Source organism: Oncorhynchus keta, chromosome 5 (genome assembly GCF_023373465.1).
Source record: "Oncorhynchus keta strain PuntledgeMale-10-30-2019 chromosome 5, Oket_V2, whole genome shotgun sequence".
NCBI lineage: Eukaryota > Metazoa > Chordata > Actinopteri > Salmoniformes > Salmonidae > Oncorhynchus > Oncorhynchus keta.
Genome location: NC_068425.1, coordinates 7,680,380 through 7,705,308, shown reverse-complemented (window position 1 = coordinate 7,705,308; position 24,929 = coordinate 7,680,380). Strand labels below are relative to the sequence as shown.

Below are 24,929 nucleotides of genomic sequence, written 5' to 3'. Positions count from 1 at the left end.
CCTGGCTTTTGTGGAGCGATGGGTAGACGGACTAAAGTTATACACACAACTCCTTCTTTAGCAAACCATTCAGCGTGACCATGTTTATGTATTTTTTTAATGTAGGCAAGAAAAATTGTATGCATTTCCCTCTGGAGACATTGGTGTCCATCACAGCAGACAACACTGTGGCTTTTGCTGTTTCACTTGACATTCTTACTGCACGTTCAATTTGACATTTTAGGGACGATTCGATCTGGAGAGTTTGGGGAACGCCTTTCCGCATAACCTCAATTTATGACGGACATTACATTTACACGACCCTGCGGTCTGTCAAAGTGTTTTTTAAATTAGTAGTCTAGGCCTATACAAGCCAATCTAGGAAAAAGTGCCCAATACGTAATTGCAGTAACGAATGCGAAGTTGCAGTTCAGTCATTGTTGTTGTTAAACATTCAACATAAATATACAGTCTTCCATCAAATTACGTTTCTATTTTAATCTGCTGATCGACAAGTGACGCTTAAAATTGCATCATCAAAAATAAAGCAAGAAGGCTTACATTTACAAAAGGTAGAGTATTTTACGCTCGTAAAGAAAATCACAAAACGACGATGAATTGCATTGATCATTGTAGATATACAGCCTATCAAACATGCGGCTGATCTGAGTGAAATTATTTTTTAGGACGGATGATTTGGTCGTAACCGCAATCTATCTCATTCACACCATTGCCGGGTGGCTCGCCATTGGTCCTGTAGACTGCCATTGGACTGTACAGCAGTCCATCCTAAATGCTACCTATCCAAATGGAGGGTGCGGTGCATTCACGCAAAGCAAGCTTCCTTTTCTCACTGACTTTACATCATTATGAGAAGCCAATCGTGCCCCGTTATGTGTGTATAATGGTACAATGCACCTGTAATTTAGTCCCAACTACACCTGATTCAGAACTCGAAATGATGAGGTGGCGCTTTCCATCTCAGAGAAAGCATTCCATCGTCATCCTCGTAAAACAAAGACACACATTTCTTGATAATGTGAAGGCATGTGAGAGAGGCTCAGAAGTGAAGGGGAAAGAGCAGGGGTGGGATTGGGTAGTTCTGCTCAAAGCTGCAACGTGTCTGCAGTGCAGAGAAAAGACGATTGATGCCAACATTTTTTTTTCATAAGGAAGACGCAGGCGCGTCTTTGGAGAGCTGTCGTTCTGCGCGTAATAATTACAGTTGGGGTGTTACGGAGCAATGCCTCCGACGACCTACAATTACACTTTATTCACTGATATCTCGTTGTATTGATTTGCTATATATGCATGGATACGGTATGATTCCTTCATCTGGGGAGTTGGGATGCTTTTTGTTTGGATTTTTAACAAACTTGAGAGAGACAAACGTCCTAAATAAACACATTATTTTTCGTTCTGAATAATTCGTTTCCATTTTGGAAAGTCCCCTGAAATTCCACATCTGTTTCTGTCATGCTAACATTTTTTGCGTGTTTATGGCTGTGCACAGAGGTTCTGCAGCATACATATGACCAGTAGAAGTAGAATAATTGACGGTTTCCATTCACAGAGAGAATCAGGTATATATTCTTCAAACAGGCTATAACCGGGAGTTAATTGACGGTATTCTCCTCAGGCGACCTGTGTTGGGGTTGATGCCAAGATGAAAGATGAGCTGGCAATCCACAGGCATTCAATTTTCCGACCTCTCATTCCACGTACCTTCCGAAGCCGAGCCCATATCGCATGAACTATACTATGAACAAATTTAAAACAAAAACGTAAAATTACAGCCAAAATAATACTATAGCCTAAACTGTGGCGTTCCATTGTGCCACATAACGACAGTCCTCCCCTAAACTGTAGCTCAGTAAGGCCTAGCAGCCATCCTTTCAGAAATCAAGATCCTTATCTATATGATGATGGGCTACATGCAATAGGTTATCTAAAGCCTGCACACCTCTCCCAATATGATCGGTCATAGACCTTCAAACCACATTTACTACAAAATCGAAAATAATCGTAGAAATACATTCGATAGTGCCCCACATCTGGATTCAATAGATGAGCAATTTCACCGTACACAAAAATGTAGGCAAACGTTTCCGATAGATACATGTCGATCAGAAATATTATTGGCCTGGACACAGATGTATAGGCCTGCTAAGCAACAGCCAATCCATCCCCACAGAATAATACATGACAACGAAACCACAGCTCCTGAGCTTACAGTGCATGCCCAATTTAGTGCCCGTTGATGTGGCACTTTTACTCGTAAAAGTAACACTGTGCTAGAACTGCAAAGCATTATTGACAACAAAATAACATCTGCCTGGAAACACAGAAGAGAGTTAAGGAACATCATTTAAGTCCATTTCCTGTGCACAGCTCGTTTCTATTTAATTGCAACCCTGAAGAATCTACCGAAAGTGAGCTAGGTATCCGGGCCCTCCTCGCCAATCGACTTTTGGAGATGTCATGGCCTGTCGCCTGTCTAAGCCAGGATGAGATGGTTTTTAACAAAGCCTCCACCTTTTCTAGAAATATCAAGTTTCCTGAGACTTTAAGGTGAAAAAAGTGCATAAGACACCCCCTTTGCACTGATGGAAGGAGGGACTCTTTTTTTTATGAACATGACCATGCTAGAGCTTTCTGGTGAAGCCAGCACCTCCCCAAAAGTTTGGAATATAAAAGGCAGGGCAAAAAGTTTCTGTAGGCAGTAGGGAGTTTTCTGCGGGGTCTGGATTGGAAATACAGAGGACCGGACCCTACTTGTATGATTGGAGTCTAACGGAAAAAAAAACTTCCCTCTCGCCTCAAAGAGTCTACATGTCTAATATTTAGCCATGTTCAGCTTTGTGGATATTCGGCTAGCGCTGTTGCTCAGCGCAACAGTGCTTTTGGCAAGAGGACAAGGCGAGGACGATCGTAAGTGTCACTTTTAAGTCTATCCTTGCCTCTGGTATGTGTTGTCTTAACGAAATCGATATGGAAAGACAGTGGGTTGATGGAGAAAAGTGGTTTTCATAGGGACAAGGTTTGCTGATGACTGAGCCAGTCCGATACATATGCATATTGGGATACATTTCTATTCTTTATCTGTGGTGAGTGTTTATTGGTTCCCTGTTTGTTGTTGTTGTTGTTGTTGTTGTGTGGCATTAATAAGGATAGCCTACCTCTTGCAACCTGAGCAGAGTGTAGGCGCATCATTGCTCGTTGGCCTTCGCACGCTTTGGCACGTGCTTTTGGAACGAGTTGGTACAGGTTCCAAGGCTTTCCCTTCCACTCCTTATTTGATACCCTGGGGGTACATTTTAACTGCGGGAAATATTGGAATGCACGTAAGGGATAGAGGGGAATGCCACAAGGCATGCCAACTCTCTGCCCATTGGATTGAGTGGAATTGAATAGGCCTGTATGGCTCAACAGTCTGGAAATAAAGGATACAGGTGTTCAGTTGGTTATTAAACAATCATTTGTAGCCTGAGGCTAAATGTCAGCCAAGTTGAAAAATAACAGGGTCATTCCTGAACGATGGAAATCTTGAACCTCGGGTTTTTCTATATGGCATATGGCCTAGGATACAGTCATTCATCACACGTAGGCAATATATTTTCAAAAATAATTGTTTTACTTTTGAGGAAAGAATACATTGACCTAAACATTGAAGGAGAGGACAAAGCATCATCATGCGCAAATTCCCTTGAAGAGTTTCAAGCTCAGTTATTTGGCCTAGGTAGCCACTTACAAAAAGTTTATTATAATAGAGATAAAAGATAAGAACCGAATGCATTACCTATAGACAAACTACACAATCCGTTTTAATGTATTGGATTATGGTGTCAACTTGTCTAGACTGGTTGAGTATAGGGTTTCTAGTTGCATCTGGGGCGGACAGATGTGCAAATTCGCTCTACGGCCCCGTAGCGCCACCATGTGGTTCTGACATGCAACTCCAACAATGGAATGCTTTAGACGCGCCACCTACCACCCCCTTTCATTTAAAAAAAAATGATAATTGAAAACACATTGAGACTTCGGAAACTTTCCACTGAGGGATAACCGCTTGTTCTTGCCAAGCCGATAGTTTTCAATTATTTCAGCTGCGTTTGGAGGACAACATTGACGACGTGGACCTTTTCCACTGACTGTTTCGCCCTCTACAGTCAAATTGTAGTAACTCCAGTGGACAAACATTGTTGGTTTGGACACAGGTAGGCGGGCCTACGGCTAAACGAAGACCACAAATTAGCCATCAATACAATCAATATATAATATGCCTATTTATTATATATTGTATTGATGGCTAATTTGTGGTCTTCGTTTAGCCGTAGGCCTAGTTCGAGCGCTAGCTGAGCTTACTTTGGAAATGCAATGTCTGGTTGGATATCTAACAATAAATAAACAAGCTCAAAACGAATTGAGGTAGTCAATCCTGCTGAGTATAATACAAAGCAGGATCAATTAGTTAGCCAGCTAATTTGAATAAAATAAACTGAAATACTTTATTATTTTTATTTATTTATCCGTTATTTTACCAGGTAAGTTGACTGAGAACATGTTCTCATTTGCAGCAACGACCTGGGGAATAGTTACAGGGGAGAGGAGGGGGATGAATGAGCCAATTGTAAACTTAACTTAACGTTATTCATTTTCTGGTTCATTAAGAAAATAAATTGTTTCAGATTTAGGCAAGTTATCCGGGTAACTAATTGAGCCTACTTTGTAGTATACCCCTCAGGGATTGCTATTTTACATTTCAATAATATTTGTTAATATAAATGTAGGACATAGGCCTTACTTGAGTCATTTTCCAGGCCTCCTGTCCTGTTCATTCCAATCAAGGCATTACAAATACATTTGTCCTTTAGCACAGTGTTTCTTAACCCAAGTCCTTGAGTACCCCCAACAGCACACATTTTTGTTGTTGCCCCTGACAAACTCAACTGAATGAACTTGTTGGGGATTAATGCTAGTTGACAAGTTGAATCAGGTCAGTTTGTCTGGGGCTAGAAGAAAATGTGTACTGTGGGGGTACTCTAGGACTGGAGTTGATTTAGCAGACACTTATCCAGAGCGACTTGGTGAGTGCATACATTTTTGTGTACATCACCTGGTCAAGGCGTCATCACATGGGAATCCGTGCCTTCCAAGTCGACATTGAAGGCAGCGTTCTGACCTATTTCCTCTCTGCATCTTTCTCAGGCACCGCCGGCAGCTGTACGTTGGACGGTCAATACTACAACGACAGAGATGTCTGGAAACCCGAGCCATGCCAGATCTGCGTGTGCGACAGCGGCACGGTCATGTGCGACGAAGTTATCTGCGAGGACACATCCGACTGCCCCAATCCAGTGATCCCCCACGATGAATGCTGCCCCATCTGCCCCGACGACGGTACGCCGATTTCCTCCCGACGCAACGTTCACGGAGTTTACGTTACAGGCGCAGGCGCTTCCAGAGTCAGTTTTGAAAAGTTTTTCGAGGCCTCAGAGGGACTATGTGCTTTTACTTTTAAGGGGTTGGACAGCATTTTATGGATGGCCAACGAGGAATAAACTTGGATTTACCTTTATTCCAAACACACCAGTCACTTTTTTGTCCTTTTCCTCCGAAATGTGATGGGATACTCAGTGCTCCAGGCACATATTATGCGCATGACCAGTCTGGTGCCACAGCCACCTCCTAACTACCTTTGGCCTTCCTTTCAACTTTGAACTAGTCTTAAATTGGGCATTTTGTGTACATTTTCATTAGCCATAGTTCAGAGATTGTAGGCCCCTATTAGTTCTAAATCTAATAGCATAGGCCTTATGTACAATTTGAATACTCCCTACAAATATTTAAGTTGTTTACTGTTCAGACTATTTCAGATATTTCACATTTTAATCTAATTGTTTTTTTGTTTGTTGCTACCATAGGCTTCCAGGAGCCAAAGGTTGAGGTAAATATGATATTATCCTTATTGTTATTATCTATTAGATAAAACTTATAATTAGATTTGATATTATTGTTAACGTTTAAAGTGTACTTTACATGTATTATTTATTGTTGATTCATTATAAACACATCATTGCAACAAAACTATTTGATCTTGACTGCAAAACTAGTAAGGCCATAGGACAATAAGAACCACATCCTCATTTACAATCATAACCTAATGCTACTATTTTCCCATCAAATAGGGACCCCAGGGTGATCGTGGAGCCAAGGGAGAGCCAGTACGTTCCACTTCCTTATTCCTAGCATGCTTTGTATTCACTTCCTGGGGGGCCAAAACCTAACAAACATGAGATGCATGCAAAACTTCAAGTCACAGTCTTTCACCAATCCTCCTTTGACAGAGGTGTGTGGACGTTTTAAAGTTTGCACCTGTATCCCAAGTTAGGATTTGACCCTTGTGTTCTGGTGCATTTTTGTACTTGTGGTGCCTTTTGTCTCCGTCTTCAACGACAGGCCTAGCATCTTGCATATATCACTCATAATGACTGTTGTGTTATCTTGTAATACACATAGCAGAGTTTTGGCCTATAAGATATTAGCCATTAGTAGATTCTGCTTTTATATTGGTAATGTCTGACATGAGGTCAGATTATTATCGAAGGCAATGGATAGACATGTACATCCAGAGTCTTTGGAGTTTACTGGTGGAGCTAATAATTTAAATCTCAATTCATATTCTTCAATTGGTATAGATGCTATACTTACTCCAAAACCCAAACTGTCTCGATACCCATTTGGTGACTAGCATTTTGAGATATGTGCGGATTTGCAGCATATGCAGATATATTGCACATTTATTGAAATAGAACTACCATTTCTTAACTTGAATAGTTCTACTACATTTCAAATTCATTTGAAGAATAATGTAGTTCTCACAATATCCGGGACAGTGACCGATTGGCCCTAACCGAATACTTTTAAGTGGGTACAGTGTAGTGTTACAATCTTTCTGACTCAAGTGACTTGGGATTGTCTTATAACTGAGACAGTTGGATGGATGGATGGACAGACTGGTAGATACTTATAGAGTTGGATGAACAAAGAGAGAGATTGATGTATGGAAGGACAGATAGATAGCTAGACTAATGTACAAGTAATCTGAAGGTATCACAGATTTTACCCATTAATTTGCTCCTAATATACTAGGGGCCCTTATTCCTTGAGTTCACCCCAAACCCAAGCCTATGTTAGCTTTTCCCCTTGTCACTCTTCACTGATGCCTTATCCCCCATAGTTAACGATGAAGTCCTTTTCCATATTCACTGACTACTACTATGTCTCTGTGATAGTTCATCACTAACCAGCTTCTCTCTCTCGTCTCTACTGCAGGGACCTGCTGGTTTCCCCGGCAACGATGGTATTCCCGGCCAGCCCGGCCTTCCTGGACCCCCAGGCCCCCCTGGACCCCCTGGCCTCGGCGGAGTAAGTAGCTCAGGCCAAGATGGACGTTTAGCCCACTTAGTAATGACCCAGGGGTCAGCTTTTTGACCCAGGTGGAAAGGTTAAAAGGTTATGCGTTAGACAGAGGAAACTGATCAGAGATTAGGGGCAGCTTCTGTTTGGGGTTAGTAACTTAGATTTAAAGAAATGGGAGAAAGTGGCTAACTCTGACAGCTGGTAGGAGAACACAGCAACACCCTCTTATGATGTCACTTATCTTAACTTCACTGATCTCCATGTAGTCTGGACAGGCTCCAAATACAGTTAGCGCAGTAAATACAACAGAAACTATTGTCTATTCAGAATGATAAACCTCCAGAAAGAGTACAGGCAAGAGCACGGGAGGTGTAATGTTAAGCTATCCTGGTTAGAGTGCAGTGCAGTCTGTATTTCAGCACCAGGGCAGGTGGACAGCGCCCAGCCAGGAGTGGACAGGGAGGTCATGCCAAACACAGCACTGTAGATAACATAGGGAACGCCAGAGAGGTAGTCACCCTGTAGATATGTAATGGATATGAACAGATCTCTCATTGATATGGGCAGGCCTAGTGCCTTGCATTCTCTAGACGTGTTAGGCCCATCCATATACTGTATGTCGAGATCACAGCACTGTTCTCCTGATTTCCAATACTGACTGACTGTAACACATCTCTCCCTTGTGTCTCCCCTACAGAACTTCTCCCCTCAGATGTCTGGTGGTTTTGATGAGAAGAGCGGTGGTGGCATGTCCATGCCCGGCCCCATGGTACGGATATACAACTACACAGAGCCTGTTGGCCCAGTAGTATCACTCACTCATGGAATCTGTTTGATGTATAGGCACTACCAAAAACTATGGCCATGAGACACTTTTGCTCAGCAGAAGTCCCACAAATTGACCTCTGTGGTACTCCACAGGTCACAGCAAATACTATCCCTTAAAAAACAAGATATTTTCATGTCTTATGCACCTCCATATTCCATAAATAGCTAATGTACATGTTTGAGATATCTGCATAATATTTGACTCATAATATCCCTGTTACCACTGTTTAGATGCATTGAAAAGTGACTGATACCACTATTCAAATATCACTCTTCCTGGTATGACTTTTGGGCATTAGAATGTATACTTTGGGAGGACTTTAACCCTCGCCCACCCACCCTTTGGTTGATCCTTTGGTCAGTTGGCTCCTTCTCAAAGATGTATTCTAATAGGAAGACTGATGTGATTGGTCAATAATTGACTGATTGTTTCTCTTCCTTTTGATTGACAGGGCCCCATGGGTCCCCGTGGTCCCCCAGGACCTCCTGGCTCAAGTGTAAGTATCCCTTCCCTTTGTGTTCTAGCTGTTTAAGTGACATTTGTCATGTAGGGGAAGAGACCTCGGGTCAACGGTCAAAAAGAGGTCAGTTTATGACCCTAGCTGAATTGCATGATGCGAGTGGAAGTCACTCTCGAGTTGTTTAATTGTAGGTGTGTTTTTTAAAGCATATATGGCTGTATGTAAACTTAGTTTAATTTGATAGGTTCCTGACCATTTCTATTTAGTATCTGTTTAGTTCTTGTCATTTGATTTCAGTTTTAGTGTCTGTCATTGGCTTTACTTTTAGACTTATTTGTATTGCTTTTTTGTTACGTTTTTTTGTTGTTACATTCAGTTTCAGTCTTCGATAACTATAATGATCGTGGGAATGTTTTACCCACAGGACACATTCTCCCATATGCTCATAGCCCATTGACAACAGAACTAAACAATATTGTTTTTTGGATGGATGAACGTCATAGTCTGACATTGTCTCTTTGTCTCCCCCTACAGGGACCTCAGGGTTTCACTGGCCCCCCTGGTGAGCCTGGTGAGGCTGGTTCTTCTGTGAGTATCTCGTTCCGGAATCTTCCACAAAATGATACACCACCATCTCAATATCACCTCAGTATCTGAATCCCTCACAAACACGCACTTTGAGCTAAATTCTACACCATATTCTGCAGGGCAATACAAAAAATACAAAAAATAAATCAATATACAATAGCTACACGTAAAAAAAAAACTTCCAAACAATGTCCAGAATACTAAGCCACCCCATTACCTGCTGCCTCGCCCTCGCCTGATGCTTGGAATGGACTCCACTAAGGTCACAGGGTCGCCAATGTTTGTTAATGTAGCCCCCCCACACACACACACAACACAGATGCACACGCACACACATCACCATCTTCCAATAGTATTTTGTCTGTCCTACCTATTAATTATAGTTTCTAGATTAATGACAAATGATCCTAGATTATTTCCATTACTGACTAATTGTAATGATATTTCTCATATCAAGATATCTCACACACGCACACGCACACACACAGCCTTCTCACCCAGTGGTTTATTTCTTACAGGGTCCCATGGGTCCCCGTGGTCCTGCCGGTCCCCCTGGCAAGAACGGAGATGATGTAAGTCACCAAGATATCCATCATTAAAATCGACCTTTAAACATCTATGTCCCAGGACAATTTCTGGGTAAGATATTCATAAGGGGGATGGATTTGGAGCATCATTTATTCCTCACCTTGTCTCCTCCTCTCCTTCCTTCCCTCCTTCCTCATCCAGGGTGAGTCTGGCAAGCCTGGTCGCCCCGGTGAGCGTGGCGCTTCCGGCCCACAGGTGAGTCGCAATGTCATTCTAATGTCACCTTATGTCATTCCATACTCCATCCATACACTCACTCTAGAACGTTAGTTTCAAGAGCAATAGCACCTAATGGTCAGACACCATGAGACATCTCATATACTTGAAGGGATGTTAAACCATCATAACACGCTTTCTTTTTTTCTCTCTCTTTCTTTCCCTCCAGGGAGCTCGTGGATTCCCCGGAACCCCCGGCCTTCCCGGCATCAAGGGACACAGAGTGAGTAACCACACCCCCAAACTGTCCTGGTAAAAGTTGCTCTCCAGAACAGATCCAGGATCAGGTAAACGTCCCCATGTCTAAACTTAATCATGAAGGGGGTGCACTTTAAACAGATCTTGGATCAGTGTCTGGTGGCAACATCAGCCTATACTTCCCAAATAGCAGCAATACAATCTGCCCTATTTTCCTCTCCTCTAATCTTGTCCTCTCTCCCTCCCTCTCTCTCCCTCTCTACTTCCTTCTCTAGGGATTCAGCGGTCTCGATGGAGCTAAGGGAGAGTCTGGCCCTGCTGGACCCAAGGTGAGACTCCTTCTCCTCCACCTCTCCTACGGATGTTGAAATCACACACCACCCCACTTTCCCCTCTCTCGTCCCCCACTCACTGACCTGTCTGTGTCTGTTTGTCCTTCCTCAGGGAGAGGGTGGTGCATCCGGTGAGAACGGAGCCGCTGGAGCCATGGTGAGTCCCACCCTCCATTTTGTCAGCAGACCTACAAAATAATATGAGTGTAGAGAGAGGATCACTAGCATTTGTAGCCTTCTGCAGCAGTAGCAATGTGAATTACTTACCGTGCCAATATCTCTCCCTCTCTTTTAGGGACCCCGTGGTCTGCCTGGCGAGAGAGGCCGTGCTGGTCCCAACGGAGCTGCTGTAAGTCAACGCCCCCTGTAACCAGTTGTGGAAAAAGTAAAAGTATCCAATTGTCATACTGGAGGGAAAGTAAAAATACCTAAATAGTAGTACTTTATAGTATTTTTACTTAAGTACTTTACACCACCCCCTGTAACAATAAACAAGGGGTGCAATATCATCATCACAACATAGTCCTATTGACAGAGACCCTGTTCCCGTAGTTCAAAGGTCATCACATTTCCCAAGTCATTTTGTATGTCAGTCCAGGGCTAACTTGTTGGAAACAACCATTCTTACTCTCAATCTACAAAATGCCTCAAACTGATTTACCTGAATGTCCTATATTGTTGAACATACGCCTTGTACAGCCTTGCATACTGGCCTCAGTAGGAAGCCATATTTTATATGTTCTAAAAAATTCAGTATGTCAGTTCATTCGATTTTACAGTGTCATGTTGGATTCTGACATTGAAGGGTCAGCCATTTTGTTTGTTTACAATTGATGTTTACAGTTCAGCCATATTGGAATTTGACCCTGAAGGGTGGTAGCTGGTTGCATCTGACCCAGTTGTGCCTCTCTCTCTCTCTCTCTCTCTTTGTATCTTTCTCTCCTGCAGGGTGCTCGTGGTAACGATGGTGCTGCTGGTGCTGCTGGTCCTCCTGTAAGTACTAATGTCAGCTCTCTATTCACACATACACAACCATCAACAGAAACATATTGGTACACAAGCCATATTCATGATTTAGACTGTAACTCAATCCTCTCTCTCTCTTGTTTTCTTGTATTTTAGGGCCCCACTGGCCCCGCTGGTGCCCCCGGTTTCCCCGGTGGCCCCGGAGCCAAGGTAAGATGTCAACTTGCACCTAATCCGTGTTCACACACCTGTATACCTTCTACCTTCTGTCCTCTATCCTCCACCCTCTACCCTCACCTCTAGTTCTTTCCCAGGGGGCCGTATTTGGAGAGGTAGATGAGATAAAACATACAGTACATCCATTCTAGCACAAAAGAAAACACAAAAACAACAATGGCAATAGTAATCTACATATTGATGGGTTTCCAAGATATAGTGGTATCCATTTGCACAACGCATGAAACCGTGTGTAGTTGGCTGCCAGTTGAAAGTATATCCAGCTTCACTATTGTGATTGTGCCATGCCATGTGACCTTGTGACTTTCAGAGGTCACATTGATTTATATGTGGATATGATTCTATTGAATGGCAGCATAGAACTACCATAGGGAAGTACTAGGGAGTAGGGTAGTATAGTACACTAGTACTTGACTTGGTAGCAGTAGTACTACTTGAGTAGTACTTGTGCAGGGTAGTACTAGTACAATACTAGTTCCATGTTCTTTCTGTTCTTGCCCTGACCATATCTATCTTCACCCCAACAGGGAGAGGTTGGTGCCCAGGGAGCTCGTGGTGGTGAGGGACCCCAGGGATCCCGTGGAGAGGCTGGTAACCCAGGACCCGCTGGCCCTGCTGGCCTTGCTGTGAGTTTCACCCTCAGAAACCTCTAGTGAAATAAACCTCTGGACTGTGTGGGAGACTTGAAGTTACATTTGTTATCCTTGTGAGAGACGTTCCCCTCTAACCCATTGGTTTGTGTCTCTTGTAGGGAAACAACGGTGCTGACGGAAACCCCGGTACCAAGGGTGCCCCTGTAAGTAGACACCTCACCTCACTCCTCAGTGAACTAGCCATTTTAGTTGTCATTGATTTGTCTTGGTATTTGTTAGAGTTCAACTTTGGAAATAACCAAGATTGTTGTCACTGACTGGTCTCTCAGTGATGATGAATCCAGGAAGTATATTGATTGTCTCTCTGCTGCCTCCTTTAGGGTTCTGCTGGTATTGCTGGCGCTCCTGGCTTCCCTGGACCCCGTGGACCCCCCGGACCCCAGGGAGCTGGTGGAGCTCCCGGACCCAAGGGTAACACTGTAAGTCCAGCTCCCTCTGACTTCTATCACTAAATATTGTAAATATATATAATGATATCTTATCTAAAGTTGCTGTTGTAACTTGGTCAGAATACATAGACCATTGAGTGTTTCTATAACGATGATAATGATGTTTGTTATTTCTTCAACCTAGGGTGAGGTTGGTGCTAATGGAGCCAAGGGAGAGGCTGGTGCTAAGGGAGAGTCTGTAAGTACACCTTTTGACTTACTCAAATATGATCCACCAAGTCACCCATACCATGTACACTGTACACACATACTCTGTCAGCAGCCTGTATGTGTCTGATCCACATCTCAGCACAATGCCTTGCCACCCTCAATTTCTCTGACCTCCATCTTGTTTCTCCATTACCCAGGGCCCCGCTGGAGTCCAGGGACCCGCCGGCCCTGCTGGTGAGGAAGGCAAGAGAGGGTCCCGTGGTGAGCCCGGTGCTGCTGGTGCCCGTGGAGCCCCCGGCGAGCGCGTAAGTAACCCAGATGGTCACACACTGTCCCCTCTTCATCATGCTGTTCTCCTGTTCTTTACATGTAGGAATCCCCCTTCTCTTACACTTAGGACAGCCAGTTTCACTGTCCTCTTACCCCTTACTGTTAGGACAGCCAGTTTCACTGTCCTCTTACCCCTTACTCTTAGGACAGCCAGTTTCACTGTCCTCCTACCCCTTACTCTTAGGACAGCCAGTTTCACTGTCCTCTTACCCCTTACACTTAGGACAGCCAGTTTCACTGTCCTCTTACACCACATGTCCTCCAATCTTTTAGTTTTAGATTACCCTCCCCCTGCCTCAATAAACTGTTTAGTCTTTTTATAGTCATTTTTTAGTCTTTTCATACATTGCTTACTTCCTCACAGTACAGCTAGCGTTGGCACACGCATTCACAATGATGATATCTCCATGACTATTCCATCACATAAATAATCACATTTTGACTTGTGAGTGCTTAGCTCGTTGGAACCAATATCTAGCTAACAACCTCTCTGGTTCCCAGTCAGCTAAATGTAACTGTCGCCCTCTCCCTGATGTTTCACCACATTTGGCCACCAGAGGGCTGTGACTGCTGAGCAGTAATGTAGTGTTACTGAATGGTTGTGTTATGGTGCTGAGGTAGCAGTAATGTTCTGGTACTGACTGAGTGACGGTGTTGAGGTATTGACCTGTGTTGTGTTTGTCGCCCCCTACAGGGTGGCCCTGGCAGCCGCGGTTTCCCTGGTTCTGATGGAGCTGCTGGCCCCAAGGTGACTACACACACACACACCTGGAACAGACACACATCCACACCTGCAACACCCACCCACTTGTTCAAATGTATATACTACAGTGCACCACCAAATGTTGCTACATGCTATGGTCACTAGCTAAGTACAGCAAACTCATCTCTCCATCTCTCTCTCTCCCTCCATCACAGGGTGGTCCTGGTGAGCGTGGTGGCGCCGGAGTTGCTGGAGCTAAGGGTAACACTGGTGAGCCTGGCCGCAACGGCGAGCCTGGTATGCCTGGATCCAAGGTGAGTTAGACAGGGGATCGGTCTCAGATCACAGGACCTTTGTTATACTCAACAACTAATAGATACTAGATTAATGAAACTCATATATTCATGTTAATATGGCATATGATATGTTATGTACCTGACCTTTGCCCTCTCACCTTTGCCCCCCCCCCCATCTCTAGGGTATGACTGGTAGCCCTGGCAGCCCTGGTCCCGATGGCAAGACTGGCCCCTCTGTAAGTTCCTCAGCTACAGATTCACCTGACCCTCACGACACCAATTCAACGACACTGAAAGACACTGATAAAGACAAAGACCTATGGCTACTTAGGTAGCCCGATATCACTCTGGTCACTGACTCTCTACCCTCTCCTGTGACAGGGTGCCGGTGGTCAAGATGGTCGCCCCGGACCTCCCGGCCCCGTTGGAGCCAGAGGCCAGCCCGGAGTCATGGGATTCCCCGGACCTAAGGGAGCCGCTGTGAGTAACCCTCTCTCGCGCTGCTCTCACTCGGGCACAATATTTTACGGGCTAATTTGAGAAATTAGATCTGAAATTGCTAGGAAACAATGTATCAGTGGAGGCTGCTGAGGGGGAGGAAGGCTCGTAACAATGGGTGGAATTGAGTCAATGGAATGGTATCAAACATATGGATTCCATGTGGTTGATACCATTCCATTGACTCCATTCCAGCCATTACTATGAGCCGTTCTCACCTCAGCAGCCTTCACTGCAATGTCTGATTTAGTTGTCCATAGCCTAAAACCCGGGTGTCAGTATACAGTATTGCTCTCTGATGGGAAATGAGCTAATGGGTATTTGTTTTTGTCCTGTAGGGTGAGGGTGGCAAGCCTGGTGAGAGAGGAGTCATGGGACCCGGTGGCGCTGTTGGCGCTCCCGGCAAAGATGGTGATGTTGGTGCTCCTGGTGCCCCCGGTGTTGCCGTAAGTTCACTTCCAGCATCCCACATTGCTTCACACACAGTGCTTCATTCTTCAGCGTTGCCTGCACTGTGTCACACTTGCACACAAGAAAACACACTATCACTAATACAAGCCAGCATGGAATCTCCTAGGAGACTGCAAAACCACTCAGTTTGTTTTTGCTTACATTATATGGGGGTAACTCCATCCACTACCAAGGTGTAGCACCCACCATTAAGCCGGTCACACTGATTTTCCTAACCGACTCTCCTCCTCCTTCTTCTCCTCCTCATAGGGACCTTCTGGAGAGCGAGGCGAGCAGGGAGCCGGTGGCCCCCCTGGATTCCAGGTACAGCACTGAACTGTTGGATATTATCAGCATCTGACCAATCACAGATCTCCACCTACTTCAGGACCTCTGGCCCTGGCCTCACCTGTCTCTCACTTGTCTCTTTGTATAACAGGGACTTTCAGGACCCCAAGGTGCTATTGGTGAGACTGGCAAGCCCGGAGAGCAGGTAAGAATACTACAGGAGTACAGCATCTTTGGTGTCACTCACTTCCCCATGCCTTGTCCTTGGTACTCATCACTACATGAAACTTGACTTTCTGACAAGATTTGTGACTTGACAATGCTAATCTCAAATCTCTAATTGTGATCTCTAATATCCTCTCTCTCTCTCTCTCTCTCTCTCCTATCTAGGGTCTGCCCGGTGAGGGTGGTGCCCCTGGTTCCGCTGGATCTAGAGTGAGTATCACAGAATAATAATGACATCACTTCCTGGGTGGTAGACTGCTACAGCTACACTGTAGCCTAGCAGCCTAGCCAAACAAGACAACGGCTAACAGCTAAAGCAGCAACAGACTAGCACCCAGCCGACCCAGGCTAAAGACATTAGCATTGACATCGATAACCTCCTTCATCTTATATACATGTGATGTACCGGAACCAAAGCTGATGCCCTCTCTTCTCTCCATACCCCAGGGTGACAGAGGCTTCCCCGGTGAGCGTGGTGCCCCCGGCCCATCTGGACCCTCTGGTGCCCGTGGCTCTCCTGGCTCTGCTGGTAACGATGGTGCTAAGGGAGAGGCTGGTGCCGCAGGAGCCCCCGGTGGCCAGGGACCCCCTGGCCTGCAAGGAATGCCCGGAGAGCGTGGTGCTGGTGGTCTGCCAGGCCTGAAGGGAGACAGAGTGAGTACCGGTGCTGCCCTTCACTTGTCATCCGCCATGCCTTCATGTTCATCAGTAGGCCTTGACTTCATACTTCTGTGGCACTCGGTGGCATACCCTCCATCCACCCAACGTTCCACTTGCATTACAGTGGACTTGACTGAGTCCATTCGTCTCTGTATCTGCATAACCCACAGCTTACAATACTAACTCAGCTACTCTTGTGTTTGACAGGGTGACCAAGGAGTCAAGGGTGCTGATGGCGCCGGTGGTAAGGATGGCGTCCGTGGTATGACTGGCCCCATCGGACCAAACGGCCCTGCTGGCTCTCCTGGTGATAAGGGAGAGACTGGCGCTCCTGGAGCTGTTGGACCTTCTGGTGCCCGTGGTGCACCTGTGAGTACCTCAGGCCCACCCTGTCACCATCTCACCACAGACATGACACAAAGACCTAAAAACATAGCTCCACATGCATCCCTACCACGGGCATCGCTCTATGGGAGTTAGTCTTGAAGTTTCGAATAGGGACCACGTTGCCACAATGCACGAAGCAAAGTAGAAAACGGTGACGGAATGTACCGAGCACCAAAGCGAGCAATAAAGAATGAAACCGAAGTAGAAATAAAGGCGTATAGAAGAATGAACTTACCCACACTCAAGTGATGCTAGTCCCTGACCTGTAACACACTCCTGACCTGACTAACCCTAACCTTCTCTCCCAGGGTGAGCGCGGTGAGTCTGGTGCCCCCGGACCCGCCGGATTCGCTGGGCCTCCTGTAAGTACACACACCTCTTTTACCTGTCCTCATTTCACACCGAAATCACTTCTCAATCCACACAGAAAACACTTCTCAATCCACACAGAAAACACTTCTCAATCCACGCAGAAAACACTTCTCAATCCACACAGAAAACACTTCTCAATCCACACAGAAAACACTTCTCAATCCACACAGAAAACACTTCTCAATCCACACAGAAAACACTTCTCAATCCACACAGAAAACACTTCTCAATCCACACAGAAAACACTTCTCAATCCACACAGAAAACACTTCTCAATCCACGCAGAAAACACTTCTCAATCCACACAGAAAACACTTCTCAATCCACACAGAAAACACTTCTCAATCCACACAGAAAACACTTCTCAATCCACACAGAAAACACTTCTCAATCCACGCAGAAATCACTTCTCAATCCACGCAGAAAACACTTCTCAATCCACACAGAAATCACTTCTCAATCCACACAGAAAACATTTGTCAATTCACTCAGAAATCCGTTGCCAGTTCAAACAGACATCGGTTGTCAATCAAGATGATGGCTCGTAACACCTTGCACACTATGACAAATCTAAATTCGCTGGCATTAAACGAGACAGGCTTATCTTATCATAGCATCCAGTCTAGACGGGACCTCCACACTAATCTGCTCTACATTCACTCAATCACTTCTTCTTCTCTCGCCTCCTTCAGGGTGGTGATGGTCAGCCTGGTGCTAAGGGAGAGGCTGGAGATAACGGTGCCAAGGGTGACGGTGGTGCCCAAGGACCCGCTGGACCTACTGGAGCCCCTGGACCTCAGGTATAACACGTTGGACTGACCACTGGCTACCCACCCTGACCCATCTTAAATGGTTCTCTGTAGCTCAGTTGGTAGAGCACGGCAGTTGCAACGCCAGGATAGTGGGTTTGATTCCCGGGACCACCCACATGTAAAATGTATGCACCCGTGACTGTCAGTCACTTTAGATAAAAGCATCTGCTAAATGGCATATATTATTACGTAGTTCTTTATTGATACGCATTAAAGTCATTCAAATGAATTCCACTATCATAGCCCTACAGCGGTGCTCTCAGTGACTTCAGCTGGAGGGCTTTTATATTGGTCTACCCGGTAAGACCACAGTATCACAGAGGTGTTTGTATTGCTCTTGCTTACTGACTGAAGCACTGCTGTATCCACACAGGGTCCCGCTGGGAACACCGGAGCTAAGGGCGCCCGTGGTGCTGCTGGTCCCCCTGTAAGTAGCTTTGTATCTTATCCTCCCAACATCTCTCATCTGTCTGACTGTACAAGGTAGCATTTGCAAAGTAGAATCATCAGCTTCCCACTCTGATACGCTAGGTTGACCAGTGCCTCTCTTTTCTCTCCTTAGGGTGCCACTGGTTTCCCCGGTGCCGCTGGTAGAGTTGGACCTCCCGGCCCATCGGTAAGTACTTCTTTCTCTACCACCATTCCATTCGAACTATGTCCATCCTCCATCAATATACCAGTCAAAACCCCGGATCTGGCCATAGGTTCCAGATTTAACCATAGGCTAACACTAAGCAAGCAAGCAGCTCGATTATAGCTTAAGACTGCAATCCCACAACACAACGGCACATCTATCAATACAACATGTTATTGTGCAACCAACCCAAGACACAACGGCATTGCCTGATGCCCAAACAAGCATCTAGCTAGGCGTTAGCTCAGCATTTGGTTGATCCCAATACTGTCATCGATAACAGCCATTGATACAGGTTTATTCGGTCAACTTCAGCCTCGTCTCACACTCAACCATCCTCTTTCTTTCAGGGCAACAGCGGACCCCCCGGACCCCCAGGCCCTGGTGGAAAGGAAGGACAGAAGGGTAACCGTGGTGAGACTGGCCCCGCCGGTCGTCCTGGTGAGCTTGGAGCTGCCGGACCCCCTGGTGCCCAGGGAGAGAAGGGACAGCCTGGTGGAGATGGTCCCAATGTAAGTACCCTTTTTTGGGGGGGCTGTCACTGTCATCCTAACAGAGTAACACTCTGACAAGAGAGAACAATACAAATACTCTGTTTGGAGTGCACCTGTAACACACGCAGCTGGAGTTGAGATCTGACGCTTTAGAAAAGGGACACCTCAATGACCCATTCTCTCTTTCTCTCCTACAGGGACCCTCTGGAACTCCCGGACCTCAGGGTATCGGTGGACAGCGTGGTATTGTTGGTCTGCCCGGACAGAGAGGCGAGCGCGGTTTCCCCGGCCTCGCCGGACAACTGGTCAGTGCCTCAAGAGTGCTATAATGCTAGAACTTCGCGTTAAAGGGCGTTAGGCTTTTGCAGAGGAGACAACGTTCACACTGGATATCCCTCGTTTTCAATGAGGCAGAGTGGCTATCTGGTGTATAAGCCTGCCGCGATGATGCTAAAGGCCCTCTGTGCTATCTCTGCCAAGATGGAACGCGTGCAACGCTCTTGCAGTAGCTTATTCATAGAGTACAGTTGTCATTGCGCTACTTCAGTAGTGGTACTCCGGTGTTATGGTTGAGGTCCAACCCTGTTCTCTTGTTTCCTGCTTTAGGGAGAGCCTGGCAAACAGGGACCTGGTGGCCCCTCTGGTGAGCGTGGACCCCCTGGACCCATGGGGCCCCCTGGACTGGCTGGCGCACCTGGTGAGCCTGGTCGTGAGGGAACTCCTGGTAACGAGGGATCTTCTGGTCGCGATGGTGCTGCTGGACCCAAGGTGAGAGCTCTGCTCGTACACTGTCCTCAAGACAGAGTCAATCCCTTCACTTTGGGAACCAGCCTGTTGGCATATTGTAAGACAATCTACACTGGGCACCATTACACGACTACTTGCATGGCTGAAATAGGCATCACATACTGTAAAGTATTGGGATTATGTCAGGAGTTTGATCTTCTCTTGGCCCGTCTCTGTTCCCCTCTGTCTTGCCTATAGGGAGAGCGTGGTGAGTCTGGTGTTGCCGGTGCTTCCGGTGCCCCCGGGCCCCCTGGTGCCCCTGGATCCGTCGGCCCTGCTGGAAAGTCTGGTGACCGTGGAGAGTCTGTAAGTGTCCAGATCCTCAGCCATTACTCCCTTAGACTGGCGAGGAATACATAACTGGGAGCAATTCAGACTTGATGATGTTCAGAGAGCTTACTGTATGTCGAAAGCGGTTGTTGCCTCAAAATGGCCGCCCGTCGCAGAGTAACTCGTTTTAAGGCTCTAGAAGGGGTTGATGTCTTAGTTTGTAGTCCTGTTAGAATACAGCATATACTGGAGCTCCTAGTAGTTGAGCTACATAGTCTTTATGACATGCCATCGAGTTGGGTTTATCAACTGAATTGATTGTCATAATCTCTTTCTCTCTCTTTCCCTTTCTCTCTTCTTCAGGGTCCTGCTGGCCCCGCTGGTATTGCTGGCCCTGCTGGTCCCCGTGGCCCATCTGTACGTATATGCTCCATCACAGATTCATAAAACCATCGAGATGAATACAATGTTTGCTCTTCCACTCTGAGTCTGAGGAAAGGGTATACTGAACACACCTGTCCTATTCCCACCCAGGGACCCGCTGGAGCTCGTGGAGACAAGGGAGAGGCTGGCGAGGCTGGAGAGCGAGGCATGAAGGGACACAGAGGATTCACTGGCATGCAGGGACCCCCTGGCCCCTCTGTGAGTACCCCTACTGATTACAAATCAACAATAATAACAACACACAAGTGACTCCAGCAGAATCAAGGGAAATGGGTCGCTACACACAAGGAAGAGATAACACAAAACCTAGCAAGTGGGAAAAATCAACCTTCTCCCTGTAATATTGTCGTTTGATGCAACAGGCACCTAAATCTGTTGCTTCTGCCCATAGGGACAATCTGGAGAGTCAGGACCTGCTGGAGCCTCTGGCCCCGCTGGACCTAGAGTGAGTATGACCCACACTATGACAACCGTCACACAACTATCAGCACAGCAACGTTATGACTGTGGATCACTTCTCTGGTGACAACATGATGTGGATAGTCTACACTGTCGTATTAAGCTATGGCTCTCTCTACACTAGGGACCTTCTGGATCAGCTGGTGCCGCCGGTAAGGATGGTATGAGCGGTCTGCCCGGCCCCATCGGACCTCCCGGACCCCGTGGTCGCTCTGGAGAGATGGGACCCTCCGTAAGTCACTTCAACCACTTCAAAATCAAAATATTTTTCTCCTTGTACTCCTCTTATTCTTCATCACATCCTAACTTGGTTGGCCTTTGCTTCCTCCACATATAGGGACCCCCTGGCCCTCCCGGTCCCCCTGGCCCCCCCGGACCTCCCGGCGGTGGATTCGACATGGGCTTCATTGCTCAGCCCTCTCAGGAGAAGGCCCCCGATCCCTTCCGTCACTTCCGCGCCGACGACGCCAACGTGATGCGCGACCGCGACCTGGAGGTAGACACCACCCTCAAGAGCCTGAGCCAGCAGATTGAGAACATCCGCTCTCCCGAGGGCACCAAGAAGAACCCCGCCCGCACCTGCAGAGACCTGAAGATGTGCCACCCCGACTGGAAGAGCGGTGAGTTGGAGAGTCATAACCCCTCGCTAGACTACGGTTGCTCGCTTCTCATTAGTCAAGAAATTGCTTGGGCTTTGAGGAAAGCATGGAGCTGTATTGGTTCGGACAAGTTTTGGCGTAGTGTGTAAAGACCTCTTCAGTAGACACAAGCTCTTTTAGTTTCTGTTGAGTCCTGCTGTCTGTGGAGTCTCAAAACGACCACAATCACAGTAGATGTTCTTGACGCGATCCACTCTCTTCTCCATGCAGGCGAGTACTGGATCGACCCCGACCAGGGCTGCACCCAGGACGCCATCAAGGTTTACTGCAACATGGAGACCGGCGAGACCTGCGTCTACCCCACCGAGGCTGATATCCCCAAGAAGAGCTGGTACACCAGCAAGAACATCAAGGAGAAGAAGCACGTCTGGTTCGGCGAGGCAATGACCGATGGCTTCCAGGTGAGAACCTCGGCATGACAACCTGGGCCGTTGGGAAAAGAGGACCCTAATTGCACCATTCTCTCGGATGACGAGTCCTTGATGCTAACTTTTATCTCGTTCTCCTTTCCCTCACAGTTTGAGTATGGCAGTGAGGGCTCCAACGCTAAGGATGTTAACATCCAGCTGACCTTCCTGCGCCTTATGGCCACCGAGGCCAGCCAGAACATCACATACCACTGCAAGAACAGCATCGCCTACATGGACCAGCAGTCCGGCAACCTGAAGAAGTCCCTGCTTCTCCAGGGCTCCAACGAGATCGAGATCAGAGCCGAGGGCAACAGCCGCTTCACATACAGCGTCACCGAGGACGGCTGCACGGTGAGTCCTCCTTCCGCCTGTTACCTACTCTCTGCTGTATCTTAGGCTGTGTCCGCTCAGGAACTTCTCTCAAAATAATCCTTCCTCTCAGGGATGGTTGGAGAGAGAAATCTCGCCTCTAAAAGAGGTAGTTGGTGTAAGACCGTGGGCATGAGCAGCAGTCGTCTTGGAAAGGGCTTTTGGGATTGTGGTGTTAATGTAGGACAAGGGTCACTGGTTGGAAGCAGATGAGGGTTTGATGTGAGGGGCTTTGTGATCTGGGATGATATTCTTCCATCACTTGGTATAAAGGGCTTTTTCCAGGAGCCGTCTTTTGAAAGGGGGAAGGGAGGGAATGATTTTAAATGGATTGGGAAATGCAACTATGGATTCTGATTGTGCCTTTTTCCTCTTCTTTCTCATCACAGTCGCACACCGGTGCATGGGGCAAGACAGTCATCGACTACAAGACAACGAAAACATCCCGTCTGCCTATTATTGACATCGCTCCTATGGACGTTGGTGCACCCAATCAGGAATTTGGCATTGAAGTTGGCCCAGTCTGCTTCTTGTAAAAAAGAAATCTGGACTTGAAATGGTTTGTGTGTGTGTGTGTATGTTTTTTTTTTTCTAGCAGTCATCCCTCTCAACCCTTTTCTATGCATTTTTTTTTTAAACCCTAGAGTTTCATTTGGCCGTTCAAAAATGGTCCACTTGCTTAAAACTGCACTTCTGAAGACAGTGGTTGTGTGTTCATCAAGCTTTTTTGAGACCACTATTACCACCACCATCAACACCGAGGACACTTTAGAAGACTCAATGGTTTTACTGGCAAAAAGAAAATAATATATACTTGTAAAGTGTAAAATCGCCCCCCTGGAGTTTGACAGAAAAAAAAACATCCCAGATACAGGTGACTTTTTTTACCACTGCGGAAGGACAATGAAAAAGAAAACCAAATGCTTTGTACCACTTTCAGGTGATGTCAAATAAATCTTAAAAATGACAGTGAAGTGTCTTGTTGTTGTACCCACCTGGAGAAGCAGTTGTTCCTTCTGAAGTCACACGAAAGCCGCATTAGAGACATGGGTTCAACTTCTTTTTGAATCTTATGGCTACCTCAAAAAATAAATCCACGTTACCCAGTGTTAGTGAAGCCCAGGTTAGATTTTACACGGCAGAAGTATGGTTGAAAGCAACAACTGCAAAAGGTGCTATTCTTCAAGAGGTCCTGACAATGGAGGGTGATCAAAATTGTGCTACTATGTTGTCATTCTTGCTTGCAGGACCTTCGGTGCTAAATTAGCAGATTATCTTGATGTCAGTCATAACAGATGTGTTTCAAGTCTTGGCTAAGATCTCTGCAACAGAGGCATAGCAAGAGGTATACTGTAGTTAGGATGCACACGGTCCTGTCTAGTGTAGAATGAGCAGGTGGATTTGTTGTCGTTTGTTTTTAACATCTTTTGACACTTTTTGGTTGTTGTTTTGTTTCGTTTTGAAATCCCCCCTTTTGTTGTCCAAGTGCTTCTAGCAGTACCCCTCTTTCACCCCCCCATTGTTTTAGTTTTTTTGTTTTGTTTTCTTATTTTATGCGAAGGGTTTTGGAAAAAAAATTGAACACATGAAAAAATGGAAATATCAAATTATGAAAGAAGCAGACACACCGTTGGGGGATTAAAACAAGAGGATCTGTACCTATTTTGTATATGTATAAAAATTTGAGATGTTTTTAATTATTTTGGATGCTGAAATAAAGCATGTTAAGTGGTCTACCTTATGTTTGTCAGACATGATCTTGACTATTCCCTGACTGCCCAATGGACTTGAATGAGGCACAGCTTGCACCTGTTACAGTTGTTTTGACTGAAAGGAAGATTAAAGAAAATCTCAGAAATGTTTCCCTCTGAAAATGATATGCTCCTCAGAACCAGGTAACATTTAAGGTGGAACCGTGTCCAAGTAAACAATTAGGCTAAAGTAAAAACACGTGGTGGCCATTGTTAGTGTTAAAGACGGTTCAATAGTACAAACACAGCACAGAAGATGGATACTTCAATACTCTACCTTTACAACATAGGCAAATGGTGTAATCGTTTGTTCAAACTTAAATCCGCTCAGGGCAAAATCCAGTTTGAAGATGAATATCCAAGACATTTGACCTCAGTCCCCCACGCTGTTTGTCTCCTTTCGAAGGGGGTTCATTGAAATAGATGTTCCATTCTGTTCTGTCAAGTATATCCAACCGTGATAACCATCCACATAACCTCCCTTGGAGACAACACCTCTGTATGCAGTGGTTACAGTTTACGCATTGATGTTTACGCATCCGTCGGCAAAAGCAAAAACCGCGTC

General features: G+C 46.0%; 1 protein-coding gene across 1 annotated transcript; it reads left to right on the top strand.

The window, feature by feature from the left end:
- Nucleotides 1-2,692: 2,692 nt before the first annotated feature.
- Nucleotides 2,693-24,354, top strand: LOC118384419 (collagen alpha-1(I) chain-like). The gene is made up of 47 exons (XM_035770936.2): nucleotides 2,693-2,910; nucleotides 5,188-5,379; nucleotides 5,904-5,926; nucleotides 6,168-6,203; nucleotides 7,315-7,407; nucleotides 8,099-8,170; nucleotides 8,682-8,726; nucleotides 9,225-9,278; nucleotides 9,797-9,850; nucleotides 10,008-10,061; nucleotides 10,252-10,305; nucleotides 10,556-10,609; nucleotides 10,725-10,769; nucleotides 10,908-10,961; nucleotides 11,561-11,605; nucleotides 11,735-11,788; nucleotides 12,343-12,441; nucleotides 12,567-12,611; nucleotides 12,789-12,887; nucleotides 13,042-13,095; nucleotides 13,265-13,372; nucleotides 14,092-14,145; nucleotides 14,316-14,414; nucleotides 14,579-14,632; nucleotides 14,778-14,876; nucleotides 15,233-15,340; nucleotides 15,615-15,668; nucleotides 15,784-15,837; nucleotides 16,023-16,067; nucleotides 16,305-16,511; nucleotides 16,725-16,886; nucleotides 17,213-17,266; nucleotides 17,969-18,076; nucleotides 18,462-18,515; nucleotides 18,651-18,704; nucleotides 19,073-19,234; nucleotides 19,414-19,521; nucleotides 19,823-19,984; nucleotides 20,201-20,308; nucleotides 20,636-20,689; nucleotides 20,807-20,914; nucleotides 21,108-21,161; nucleotides 21,300-21,407; nucleotides 21,513-21,795; nucleotides 22,045-22,235; nucleotides 22,353-22,595; nucleotides 23,003-24,354. Exons 1-47 carry the CDS (start codon nucleotides 2,829-2,831, stop codon nucleotides 23,147-23,149), a joined length of 4,350 nt encoding a protein of 1,449 aa, XP_035626829.2. The 5' UTR covers nucleotides 2,693-2,828; the 3' UTR covers nucleotides 23,150-24,354.
- The last annotated feature ends 575 nt before the right edge of the window (nucleotides 24,355-24,929 follow it).

Coding starts and splice junctions, on each gene's coding strand:
- LOC118384419 (XM_035770936.2), top strand. CDS start 2,829: ATGTTCAGCTTTGTGGATATTCGGCTAGCGCTGTTGCTCAGCGCAACA. Junction 5,380..5,903: donor CCCCATCTGCCCCGACGACG/GTACGCCGATTT, acceptor TTGCTACCATAG/GCTTCCAGGAGCCAAAGGTT. Junction 16,068..16,304: donor CTGGTTCCGCTGGATCTAGA/GTGAGTATCACA, acceptor TCCATACCCCAG/GGTGACAGAGGCTTCCCCGG.